The 14,181-nt window shown below is 41.0% G+C and overlaps 1 protein-coding gene across 1 annotated transcript; it reads right to left on the bottom strand.

Moving 5' to 3' along the window:
* Window positions 1-866: 866 nt before the first annotated feature.
* On the bottom strand, window positions 867-2,000 carry htr1b (5-hydroxytryptamine (serotonin) receptor 1B). The gene has a single exon (XM_085342574.1). It carries the CDS (start codon window positions 1,998-2,000, stop codon window positions 867-869), a length of 1,134 nt encoding a protein of 377 aa, XP_085198700.1.
* Window positions 2,001-14,181: the final 12,181 nt, after the last annotated feature.

Here is a 14,181-nt window from a genome sequence, read left to right as displayed (position 1 = left end):
TTTCTTAAAGCCCCAGAAGGAAAGCAGACTTCTCACTCTTCCTTTCAACTGCATGGGTGTGCCTTTCTAAACAAAGATAACCACAGCATCGAGCGGCCCAAGACTATGATCAAAATATAAACCTATGGTTATTTTCAGCATACATAGACATATAACTGAACCGGCAACCTTGCTTTCAGGTATTCACATAATCCCAAAAAAAATTATCCAGGGTCATTTATCCAAAAGGTATTTATGAATTCAAAATCATGTCTGTTGCTCCTGATTTCTGCTGCTTATTCACATTAATGGGTCAGGCATCATGGGAGTAAGTGCTATGCACTGCATTAACATACTTTACCAGCCAAATAGGAATCCACACAGAATAATCCATCACTTAACTGATATGTGAAAGGTTAAAGTGAAGCAGTGTCAAAAAAATTAGAAGTTTCCCACCACCACCCTCAATGTGCAAAATGCCTATCTTCACAAATGATTTCTCTTTGTATTAAATACTAAATCAGGTCTTTTGTAAATAAAAACAAGCTTCTTTTTTTTTATTTTACTTTTTTCTAAATTGGCATTTCTCCTCATCATGGCTTCATTGAATTAGAATTTTTTTTAATGTATTTAGATAATGGAAATATTTTTTACAACTATGCCTTTTATGTAGAACAATTTCTCACCACTTTTTCTTTTTTTGTTCAATAAAACTGGCATTTTTTTTCATCTCCATCCCGATTCAAATGAAAAAAGTCCCATTTTCACATCCTCATAATGCCTGTGAGTCACAGAGAGCTTATTATTTGAAGGATTCTTGTTTCAGAAGTTCATATAAGAAAATAGACACATAAACAAAAGTTGTCAGTAACCGGAGGTGCTGCAGCTCACAGCCTGCAACATCTGAAGCGCGTGAGTTTGTGAAAAGCTTTTTTGAAGTCCTCGTTTGACATGGTGTATATGATCGGGTTGATGAGGGAATTGAGATATCCCAGCCAGGTGAAAAAGTCAAATAACTCGGGGTTAAAACATGTGTCACATGTTGCCACCAGCAACGTGTAGATGAAAAACGGAAGCCAGCAAATAATATAAGCGCCGAGGATTATCCCCAGAGTCTTCGTCGCTTTTCGTTCTCTTGCTGCTGAAATTCTCTTTTTCTCCAAAACCGCATCGGACAACGTCACTTTCACCTGGTTCTCGCTCGTTGAAGACCCGGTGTCGCTGGACGGAGCGTCGTGTCTCCCGCACTGCAGAGAGCTAGTGGACGCCGCGGACCCAGGGGAGTTGGAGACCAGGTGAGCCGATGTTAGTCTCTTCCCAACCTTCTTCGGGGACTGCTTCAGGATCCTTTTCCGAGCCTCCACGTATATCCGTCCGTAGAGGACAATGAGGAGCAAGGTTGGGATGTAGAAAGCCCCAAAAGTGGAGTAAATGGTGTAGAAAATGTGATCTGTGTTGACGCTACAGCTTGTTAATTCATCCGCTTTCACCTGTCTCCAGAAGAGAGGCGGGAGGGAGATGGAGATGGCGATGACCCAGGCTGTGGCCACCATCCCTGCCGCTCTTCCCGTTGTGCGCTTTTTAGAGTACTCCACTGCGTCAGTGATGGCCCAGTACCTATCCAAAGCGATTACGCACAGATGGAGGATGGACGCAGTGCAACACGTTATGTCCGAGGAGAGCCAGATGTCGCAAACTATTTGTCCGAGCGTCCAAGTGTGGATCACGGTGTACAGGACGCAGATGGGCATCACTAGGATAGACACCAGCAGGTCAGTGACGGCCAGAGAGGCGATCAGAAAGTTTGCGGGAGTTTGCAGCTTCTTCGACTGGGAAATCGTTGCGATGACAAAGGCATTGGATAAAGTGGTGGCGAGTGTGATAATCGAGAGAATCACAGCCAAGCTGATCTGATAGGCGAGACTCTCTGCGCTCTCATCCACAATGGATGAATTTGTAGTAAAACTGTCGTTTGTGGTGTTGACCGGCTGAGTTGGCTCGACTTGACCCGAGAGCTCCATAACTTTTAGTCACTTTTATCATATTTTATTTGCACCCTCTGATGTCTGGCATTGAATGAGCTTTCTCTCGTCGTTAGCGTTGCCTCATCCGTGCCATGCGTTCAGAGTAGTGGCACAGTGGAAACAGAAAAACTCACTCTTTTCTTCTTCATTTTTTCATCTTACATCAGATTTTAATGCGCAGATGTCGAAATATGGAGGCAAGTATCCATTCATCGCAGAAATGAAAACTTCTCCGGGTTTTAGCCATGAAAAGAAAACTTCCTAACTGTGGAAGCACGCAACAAATAAAAAGTATTGTGCATAAATGTTGAGCAGTGCGCCCTGATAACCCAACATCTGGGAGGATGTCACAAATAATCCACATGTAGGGCAGAGGTTCTCGAGAGCTATGCCTTTGCAGGCCCCTTGTGGTTGAATGCTGAGCCAACCCCGAGTCTCGATTTTATACAGACTCTGACATCAAACAAGCGCCACCGACCACAGCTCTCTCTCTCTCTCTCTCTGAAGAGTAGACTGCCTTCCGGGTCATAGTGCCCAGTGTTTCCCATTTGCCACATACCCTTCCAGATATATATATATATAGATATATATATATATATATATATATATATATATATATAAAGAAACATCTTGGATTACAAAAGACAAAATGTGCTGTTGTCACCACACCAACTTTTAACATCCAACTTTGTAAAGCATACAACTATAGGTAATTAATGAACCATTAGAAGTATGAATAAATCTTAAGTCATTAGTATTGAATGTTAATAATTCAATGCGCCAAGTCAGTTAGTGTGCAAAATGCTCTCATTTAACCAACCATATTGGAGTTTTATGCACTGGTTACATTTGAAGTTGTCCATCTTTGTTTAGGGACACAACTTCTAAAACAACTTTGATCAAACATGATATTGATGTAGATGATCCAAAATCCAATTCAACAAAGATTTAAAGTAAGTCCGATTCTTACCCATGGCCTCGCCTTGGAGACCATATTGACCAAGCTGGTGCACCGCAGTTGTAAGAGCCAAAGTCAATGTTTATGTTTTTCCTTTTTGTTTTGGTGGCACAGGTGTATAGCTTTACCTGCGTCTCAGGTGATGGTATGTGGGTGTGGTCACAGTCTATTTACCTGATGTCGGTGTTCGCAGCAGGTGTGTTGGGTGAGTGGTTTGTGGGCAAACTTTTCTGTTGACCGTCATTTTTTGGCACACCAGTTAATCCATGCGCTAGTTGGAAATTGATTGAAAGCGCAAATGTTTGTTCTTGTTTTGTTCTTAAAATAAATGCGCAAAGTACAAGTTCGACTCATTATGGATTATTGGAGGCGCGTCACAGGGACACAACCAACTCAGCCGGCCGCGGCTTTATTTACGGATGAAAGTCGCAACATTTAGTCAACAGAAAACCTTGTCTTTTATTGCACGCAATCAAAACAATGAAGAGGATTTTTGGATATACGTTTTGGAGTCACGGAGCTGTCAGATGAGTGGACGCAGTTCTCAAATGAGTAATTGGAAACGGCACCGTCACACTGGCATGGTGGAACGCAGCGCAACAGACACTTCAGAAGCGGTAGGACACGCGGATTCACTCTGTGTATTATTGGATGTTTTGAACACAGTTTGTAAGTGTCATCGCTTGTCCATTGGGGACATTGGTTTGATCTGCGTTGTGTGCGTGCGTGTGCTTGATTTGGCAAGCTGGAGGACTCTGCTCTGGTTTTGACAGCCTGTGACGCTGCTGCGCAATGGTTTACACGGAAGAAAAGTATTGGCTGTGGTCTATCTTTGAAGCTGTGGAATATAATGTTGTTTTGATGCATGTGAAAAAGTGACGATGAGTGAAATAAAAGAAGCCGAACATGAACTGGAAGAAAAAAGATCTGCAAAACTGACGGCTAAAGCGCTTGCTTTTAAAATGGAAACTTTGCAGAAAGAGCGAAAAGCTCATGTTAACAAGATTAAAGGGTTAACTCGTGATATTAAAGAATTGATGAACAAGGATGACAATGCAAAAGCTGTGCTGCTTAACTTGGAAAAACTGAATGATTTGTATAAAAATGCCAAAACTGTTCATGATGCATTCATTTTATTGATTCCTAAAGATGAACAAGATGCTCATATTGACTGGTTTGGACGCATTTTTGATGGAGATCCACTTCAGTACCAGACTTTTATTAAATCGTTTGAACACAACATTGAAAGCAGAAATAAAAACCCTGGAGATTGTGTGTTGTTCCAAATAATAAAGACAAAGGGTCAACCAAGAGAACTTGTAAGAAGTTGCCTACACATGACTTCAGAAGCAGGATTCAGAAAGGCGAAGTGTTTATTACGGCAGCATTTTGGGAATGAACATAAACTTGCCACGGCTTACATGAGCAAAGCACTTGCTTGGTCTTCAATAAAAGCAGAGGACACGAAAGCTCTTCAAGCTTACACAATATTCCTAAGAGGCTGTTGCAATGCTATGGAAGATCTCAGTTATATGCAGGAGCTTGACATGCCTGCCAACATGTTAGCTATAACAAAGAAACTTCCCTACAGGCAGAGAGATAAGTGGAGAACTGCAGTCTGTGATTTCCATGAGAAGTGTAATCGACAAGCTACATTTAAGGATCTTGTGGAGTTTTTAGAAAAACAAGTGAAGATCGCATCTGACCCAGTGTTTGGGGACATCAAGGATATCTGCACGACAAACAGAGACACAAGAAAACTTAAGTCTCAAACTCACACAAGATTCAAAGAAAGTTCTTTTGCTACCTCTGTGATGGCATCTGAAAAAGAAAATAACAAAGTTAAGGAAAAGGAAAGAACAACACAAATGAGGAGTTGCTTGTTTTGCAAAGGTGAACATACCTTAGAAAATTGTCAAGAGCTGGAAAGAAAAACGCAAAAAGACAAAATCACTTTTCTAAAAGAGAATGGAGTCTGTTTCGGATGTCTTTCTAAAGGTCACATTAGTAGAGACTGCAAAAAGCGCCTCAGGTGCAAGACGTGTGGTTTAAAGCATCCTCAAATGTTACACATCTATCAAAAGACAATGAGTAAAGAACAAGAATCAAAGGAACAAACTCAAAATCGTGCCATAGTCTCTATTCAGACCAGTGCTCTTACTGGGGCCGGTAAAGATGAATTCAAACTTTCAATCGTGCCTGTGAAAGTTAAGGCCAAGAAAGGAAATGTAACATTGTACACCTATGCATTTCTTGACCCAGGCAGCACTGCATCATTTTGTACAGTAAAGCTGATGAATAAGCTGAAAATTCATGGAAGAAGATCCAACATTCTGTTGAGAACTATGGGACAAAATAAAGTTGTTGAAACGGATATTATTGCAGATTTAGAAGTTGCTGGACTAGACGGAAATGAGTTTTGTGATCTTCCCATTCTTTATACTCAGTTCATTATGCCTGTCCATAAAGGAAACATTCCTCACCAGAACGATATACTCCGGTGGCCATATTTGAAGTCTGTACATCTGCCAGAAATTGACTCTGAAATTGATTTGCTAATTGGCTCGAATGTGCCAAAGGCTCTGGAACCACTGGATGTCATTAGAAGTGTTGGAGATGGACCGTATGCTGTTAAAACTGTCCTTGGCTGGACAGTGAACGGACCTTTGGGTGAGACTCAAACTGAAGTTCACAATCAGCCACTTAAACTGCATGTGGATGAGGCACTCATCCAAGCTGACAAACAAGACCTTGAATGTCCGGTTACAGCTTTCCCCCCCAAGAAGTTCCATTTTTACCAGCTGAATTATTCAACCACAGAACATTTTTTTAATTATTATTTTATTCAGCCTCTGAGCATCCTGATTTTGCTTCTCAATCAAATAGCTTCAAAAACCATGTTTTTAAAGTGCTGTATAAATAAAGGTATCTGCACACTGTTTTCTAGTATTTACGAGGACTTGTGACATCAAGTATTTACGCTGATTTTTCACATTGTGGCGATGCTAATTTTCAATTCATGGATGCAAGATGAAGGGTGAAGAGTTCACACACATTAAGCACTTCCTCTTTTGACACTTCTGATGTGTGAAAGTAGCTGTCATTGATATTGGCACAGAGTCACTGCTGCATGTGAGGCTGTGAACTTCATGCTCTCATTTAGAGCATCATATCAGAGCTTTTCAGTCAGGTCTGGAAATACATAAACTGTACTTTAACACACACACACACACACACACACACACAAGAGCACTGTTAAGTTTCCAAACTGAGAAACTACAATAACTCAAAGCAATGACTCTGCTGTTATATATTCCTTTCTCATCTCAAACTGATGTCACATTCACCCTTCTACACTATTATACATTTTCCTCATCAGAAACTTTTAATTGAAATTGACTTAAGTTCTGCTGGCTGGGTTTCCGATTCACATTAGACCACCTTCGTCTGCAGTTCTCAGGTGGTTTTGTTAGGAGAAGTTCTGGGCCAATATTGTAGTGCAAATAAAGCTTGTGGCATTTTCTTTTTACTACTTTTCCCTAAAACTCATAGACGACGTAACACAACTGATCATGTCTCAGATATTAAAGTGGCATTTTTATGTGAATTAAGTTTAGCAATTAAACCTCTAAACAATATTTAAGTACTTATTTATTTAATATAATAAGGAGGTATTTCATGTGCTAAAATTTCCATTTCTGCTTACTAAGGTTGTATGATTGCCTAGAAAGTGACTCATCAGTCACTTTATAAAATAAAAAGTTCAGCTGCAAGATAACACAAATATCTAACCAATCACGTGGCAGCATCTCAGTGCATTTAGGCATGGAGAAATGAGACGACCTGCTGAAGTTCAAGCTGAGCAATAGAATAGGAAAGGGCAGTGAGTTAACTGATTAAGCGACTAAATGATTAGGTGCGGCATGATTATTTGTGCCAGTCTAGCTGATCTACTGGGATTTTCCCACACAGTCTGCCCTAAGGTTTACAGAGAATGGTCCAAAAAAGAAAAAATGTCTAGTGGGCAGCAGTTCTCTGGAGGAAATGGTTTGTTAATGCCTGAGGTCAGAGGAGACTGGTCAGACTGCTTCAAGCTGATAGGAAGTTAACAGTGACTTAAATACCCACTCCATACAATAAGGTATGCTTAATGGCATCTCTGAACACTCGTCATGTCAGTCTCTGAAGTGGGTGGATTACAACAGCAGAAAACCAAAAGAGCAAAATCTCTTAGGAATGTTTCCAACACCTTGAAGAATGTATCTGATGAAGAATTAAAGCAGTTAGGAAGGAAAGAGCTGACCGTTTAAGACATGAGCAAAAACAAGTCTAAAGTCTTTGGCCAACGTCATAACATGCATGTAGTGCAAGCCTGGCTCTGCCTGGGGCTTGAATCAAAGATGTTCTTGCTGAGACACAACAGATCATGTATATGAGATGACTGTATAACATTCTAGTTTTGCCGTTGTGTGTGTATTTAAACTCACAAAATGTATTTTTGCACCAGCGCTCATAGGTCAGTAGGTTGTTCCACTGCACCACACGTGTAGCAAGCTGAGAGAACAAAACAAAAAGCATCTCCACTTAGTGGCTGCGTTACCTAGTTACAGCATTAAGCAGTAAATGCAAATGCTAATGCGGCGCAAGCAATAAATCACTAGCCATTAACCTTGTTAAATATGCAGATTTACCTCCCATCAGAATAAACTATTTCTACAGGGGTAAACACAAATTTTTTTAAGCTTGAGTAATCAATGCAAATACATCGAGTGTCCTGAAAAATACCAAAACAAGAAGTTTTCCACCATCCTTGAAGGTGTGCAAAAATGTAAATAAAAAATAATCTTTTCAATGTCATAAAAAAGGGTCAAGAACGAGCAAAAGCATTTGTGTCAGACACCTGAGCTACATTTAGAGTTTCATATACCGTGACGGTGTCATGAGGTGGAGATAAAGTGTGTATTTGTCTGAATTTACAGGAATTTTAACAACTGATGTATGTAATAATTATTTATTTTTTGTTGTTGTAATAAAATCTTAATGAGCTTGTAGCAATGTGAGTTTAGTTCTGGGGAGACTGAACATTACCTATCGCTGTTTTGTTTTTTTTTTTTGACTCCTAAGGCATGCAAACACACCTCTGACACCTTTTCAAACCAAATTCGCAATTTGCATTATTGTGATCCTGATAATTGCTTTTAGTGTTCATTTTTTTTTTTTATTCAGGGAGAGCTGACTGCATCTGTTAGAGAAAGCCTTTATTTAATTTGCAACAGCGTTGTGATTTCTGGTGTCTAACACTTGAATTCCCCTACAGTACAAGCACTGACAAGCAGCAGGCATTCCTCTGTGTTTGAGCTCTGTAAAGAGTAATCTCAGGCAGCACTCAGTCCAAAACAGACCCTCCTGTGAGTTCATGATTGTACCCCTTCACTGACCATGACTGACTGGCACTGCTAATGCACAGGAACTGGACACAACCCAGCCAGTGTTGTCACTGTTTACACAAAACATGCAGTCTCGTTTTTGCTTTTTTGTGTTTTTCACATACTCACTTTTACCCAAAAATGTGGAGAACTATGTTACCACCAGCTGAGGTGAGGTTGGATCAACCCTCTGGTGAGACTGCAAGCTCTGACTGTGAGATTTATGTAAGGACACTTGGAAATGCTCTATTAAATAAGCAGAAAACACACAGGTGCACTCAAACCTTGTATTTGAACAATGTTACCAGAATCATAAAGCGGTGTATTGTTTGTTTCCTGGTTGATTTTTCTGTGTTAAAAGCCTCCCTGTGGCCCACTTTGACTGCAGCAGCAGTAGCAGCATGGGGGGATTTCTATGACTCTGTTTGTGTTATCTCCTCTCATCTCTAAACGCATGGTAGCACAGCACATCAGAAAGCCACCTATAAGCTCACAATGGAACTGAAAGTCCTATTTTTAGTCAGTTGATAAAGTATCCACTGTGCGTTAAAGCTGATCATTATAGAACATGCATGTGGTATACTGTAAGTTCTACTTTTCTTAAATATATATATAGACAGAGATACTGAGAGGAGTGAGAGTTCAAAAAGGTAGAGTTTTCTGGGCAGGAAATCAATCAAAGCAGGGAAACAAACCTGATGGAATGAGCAGGAACCAGGAGAAATGGGCAGAATCAAAAATCATTAGGAGGCTTAGAGGTATAACCAAACCAGGGTGCACACTGTGCCATTGTAGGTTGGTCCAGACCAGTGTGGAGAACAAACACATCAAAGAACCAAGCCAATATCTTTGGTAATGGCTCCAAAATTGTGGATAGGCTTAAAGTTACCCAGTTTAACCTGGAACAAACTTCCAACTTTTTCAGAAATTCAGGAAATAACTGCTGCTGTGTCACACAGTGTGTCCCACAGCCAACAATAACAGGAATATAGCTTGAAATGTTGCCAGTTTGTAATCATTGCTATCCATCTGATGGCCTTTAGATAGAATGCGGGTTCAGGGCTCCTCTTATCCAAAATGAATGAATGAATGAATGAATGCTTTATTGGCCATATGCAGGTTGCCCCACAGAGGAATAGGACCCCCCCCGACTTACACACACAACAACAAGACAACACAAGGGAATACAGTCGGAGATCGGCAGCGTTGGGAGAATAACACTGAAAAAATTACACAACATTGGGAAAAGTACAAGAGGAAAAAAAAGAGACCTCTTCACACGCTGGGCAACCTATGGGAGGACAGCATGAGAACAGGAAACAAAAAAAACTCCTCTGCACAGAGAGCACATTAATGTCCACATCACAACATCAGAGCACATGACAAGCCACAGGGGATGGATAGGGGGGTGGGGGGTGATTCGAAGGAACACAGCAGTCGTCCTGCACCATGCTACCATTTCAGCGCGGCACGCAGACCCGCTGCCTTCCCCCGCAGGAACAAGCATCGAAGGCGTTTGGAAGGGAGGGGGATGAGTGCGTGCTTATCAGTGTAAATGTATGTGTGTGCGTGTCCATAGTTCAGCTGAGACAGTGTCCTTCGCTGTATCAGGCTAAGTAAACAGTCCTCCAGCCGATCCAGGTGTCCTTCATGGGATGGCAAGAATAGTCATCACACAGTCGTTATCAGGGAGTTGTTTTGGTGGGCTCCAGCCTTGGGCCTGAGCAGCTGGCGCCGTGGTGTCCAAATGTAGAATATTGTTGATTTCTCCTTTATGCGAGCAGCGAATTTAGCACTCTGACACTGGGGCCTCGATTTCCCGTTGGAGCTCTGCGAGCCTCCCCATGATGGTATCAAGCTTCTGTTCCGTGGTGTTGTCATTCTTTTGGTTCTGAGACCCCACAGCTGCAGTGAGCCGTTCTGCGATGTTATCCAACTTTCGCTCAAGGGTGTTATTGTGAGCAGGCCCCTCTCTGATGTATCCCATCATACGCTCAATGGTGTTAGTTTGAGTCTTCACGGCAGCTGTAAGCGTCTCCAAGGTGTTAACCATGCTGCGTTCGGTGTGGGAGGCCGCGCCTCGTCCCATCGCTTCAATTCCAGCGGTCAGCTTAGGGGGGGTTTGAACAGCCGGTTCCGCTCTCTTATTTCTCCGATAAGTCAGGGCCAAGCTCTGTTTCTGTTATATTGACTGACGTGCCTATTGTGGTATGAAGGAGGGGGAGTTTTATCAGATTTTTCAAGGATGTGTTGATTTTAAGCAGTTAGAGTGGGTACATTCTCTTAATATACCAACATTTGTTTCCCCACTGTTAACCTATTGCAATTTAATTCAATTTCACTTCAGTTTTATCTATATAGTGACAGATCCCATCATAGATCGTAGTTGCCTTAAGGTGTGTTATATTGTGAGGTAAACATCATACAATAATGCAGAAAAACCCTAACAATCAAATTATCACCTAAAAGTAGGCACTTGGCAAGAGCAGGAAGGAAAAACTCCCTTTTAACAGGAAGAAACCTCCAGCAGAACCAGACTCAGGAAGGGGCGGGGCCATCTGCCACAACCAATTGCAGGTGAGGGGAGGGAGACACAACAAAAGACTGAAATTGTCTTTTAAATGAGAAACATTTTCTTCCACTTATCCAATCCAGAGGGCTAGAGCTTATCCCAGCTGTTGTTGGGCAAAAGGTGAAGTACTCCCTGGACAGATAGCCAAATATTTACTTAATTGTTATTTCCTGGAGTGGGCCAGGATACTGACTACATCCTTTAGGTCATGGTGGTGAAGCCCACTGAGGCTGTGATGCCAGGAGCCCTGCTGGAGCGGGGCTGCAGAATTGTTTCCATGGCTGTTTATCTTTAAGATGGAGAAACCTAGTTATTTATTTAGTTATTTTTCTCCAGTTTAACTCTTTACCTTAGCTTGAGTTTGCCTTTAGTTTGACCAACTAATATTCACTGTAACTATGCTGAACAAAACTCCAGCTGTTAAGAAAAAGGGGAATAAAAGAGAGTTTGACTGTTGAACTGTTTAAAAGCTTTTTATTCCTCAGCCATCCTTAACAGACAAAAACCCAAATGAAATTAGCTGGTGGTTAAATGTGTGACACAAAATGTCTATACCAACAGAGATTTAAAAGAAAATCTAGTTGAGTTATTGCAGCAGGAGTGTAGTCTGTGTGATGTCCTTCATGACTGTGTCAAGGAGATGCAACATGGATACAAATAATGAAAGAATTAAAGCTGTGCAGGGACTCGGTAGATTGTATCATCGTCTACATTCATCAAACCTGGTGTCATACCCAAGTTTATTATGTTCATTCAGTAAAGTGCTGCTTGCAATGAACTTGCAGTCACACAAACACCTTTACAGCTGAATGTTTCTCTTAGAAAGATGACCTTGCACAGAGAGAGACAGAGAAAGCCAGCAACACAGTTTTTGACTTTCGGCTGGTGACTGTGGCTCCATCCACACATACATGGGTATTTTTTTAAGCCAGATTTTCTGCTTTAGCATTGCGTAAGTATTCTAAAGGCCTCACATAATAAATTGTTTGAAACAATATATGAGAGAAGTTTTTTTTTTCATGGGTTTACCTCAGTTTAACTGATTGAACGGTGATACATCCTGACTAGCCAGTTTAAAAATCAACCTCCTGCTGACTACATTTAAGAGAGAATAGCCTTTTTATTGTCATTGTACATGTACAATGAAATTATGGGAGTATGGAATCAGCTATTTTAAAAAAAAAAGTCATCTCAAGTCACCAACTTTATCAAACTAACATTTTCTAGTTGGTAGGTACTTTTTGGGTTTGTTTTGTTCTCACTGAAAACAGCTTCCTTCCTCATTTCCTTTCAGAAATGAGTGATCCAACACATACACCCAGAAATGCAAAACAATGGTGTGAAAGACTAAACTGCTCTGAATGGTTGGGGAGGAAAACACAGATTAGTGCAGATTACAGATTAGGAAAACACAGATTAGTGCTTTAATTGAAATGCTGCAAAAGTAATTGAGAGCAGGCTGTTCTGTCGACCTGCTAAAGACACTTAATTTCACTCTTACATAGTTGCACTTTCTCCATCAAGTCCATCAAGAGCACTTTTTGAGGCAACCGTTTAGTTATTGTGGTCAATTCTTTTTATTCGTGATTAATGACAGCTGTAGCAGCCGAGGCCAAATGGGGCAAACCCGAACCAGGGCAGATCCCTTGTTGTCGTGAGTGTCAACCCTCCCTCTCCACCTACCCAAAATTACTGCTGCGGGGAACTGCTCCTTCTTATCCAAGTGTTTATGACATGAGACACAAGAGAAGTGACCAAGCTGAGCAGCTAGGTCAGCCACGTTTGGAAACTGGAGCCTTAAATAATCCCCAACTGCTGAAGTAAATATACATAGCTCATACAAAGAAGAGCTATTGTATTAAGACCTGATATGCACCGAAGTGCTACATGAATAATACTGAAGTAACCTGAAATCTATTTCCATAAGATAGTTCATCATAAAATGCATATTTTTATACATTTGTACAAACAAAAAATACTTTTCTTATTCTTAGAGATTATGTAACAGATTTATTTGTTATATTGGAATCACATTAGAGTTTCTACTACTCCAAAGAGCATGGCAAAGGAAAAAGAAAGCATCTATATATACAGCACAATATGATCTTATGGATTGAGTCTGCATCATAAATTAGAGAAAAAACAATTAAATATTGCAGAAATAATAATATAATAAAATGATGTGTGCAAGAGTGAAATCTGATGACTTCTTTCACTGCTTTGTATGATCTGAAGGCTGGACTGGAGTACAATGAGAAACTCAAATATAGGACACATGTTGAGCGGCAGAGTGCGTCCCACTGCAGCGTGCTCCAGTCGGGTCTGATGGGATATGGTGCCTTCTGCTCTGCCAATCGGCTCTCGAAGGTCTCCATCTAAAAATGTATTGGGAGAGGTACTATTTACAACTGGAGGTTCGCTAAGCTCAAACTTTCCAAATCCGATGATCATATGAAGGCGTGATCGCCACCATGTAGGGGATTGTGCCACTTTTTAGAGGGATGTGTCCCATTTTTTTAGGAGACCCTCGCTGTGCAGATTCTGTAGGTCGCTGAAGTGAAGCATTTCAGCATGCGACTGAGGCAAAAGAGGAAAGAACGTCAGCTCTAAATACACTGTGTAAATCACTTTTTTTTTATTCCCTTGGAGGAAAATATGACAGGAAAAGAGCTAAGTGGTGATGATAACTGTTGACTGCTAAGGCTGGTGTTACTGTGGTCAGACTCATTTTAGCTGAAGTGGAAGCAGACAAATCCATTTAAAAACTGAATGTCTAGATAGGGAATTCACTTTGACCAGTAACTGGTTTTATCAGCCCTTTTAAAAGCTGGAACCAGTCCATACTTTTAGCAGGAAAGGTAAGATGCATTTAGAAGTGGTAAAGATTCTGCAGTAAGATGCAGAATAGTATGCACAATGCACATCGTTCTCTTTCATGCCACTACAGTGTCACAGATGGCCTCATTTTAAAATGAAAGGAGGGCTAGCTTGGGAGACAGACTGCAAACATTTTTAAGGGCATGCCGCTCAGAGATATGTGGAGAAGAATAAGACCTTATAATGTAAGTATGTGAGGTGAGATTTACTGGATTTACTGCCTCCTGGAGGTATAGGCTGTCTGATTTTGAGTGTGTATGTTTGCTTACACGCTCTGTGTGAGGCTTGTGTGGTGAAAGAGATGTGGGGTGACAGCATGAAGAGGCGAGCAGCCTAATCCTCTGT

The sequence above is a fragment of the Diplotaxodon limnothrissa genome, linkage group LG19, assembly GCF_057381915.1.
Source record: "Diplotaxodon limnothrissa isolate DT_005_m linkage group LG19, D_limnothrissa_male_GT1.1, whole genome shotgun sequence".
Lineage (NCBI taxonomy): Eukaryota > Metazoa > Chordata > Actinopteri > Cichliformes > Cichlidae > Diplotaxodon > Diplotaxodon limnothrissa.
This window is presented reverse-complemented; position numbering and strand designations above follow the sequence as displayed.

Bases quoted from the DNA above. Each gene is read 5' to 3' on its own strand.
- htr1b (XM_085342574.1), bottom strand. From the start codon at position 2,000: ATGGAGCTCTCGGGTCAAGTCGAGCCAACTCAGCCGGTCAACACCACA.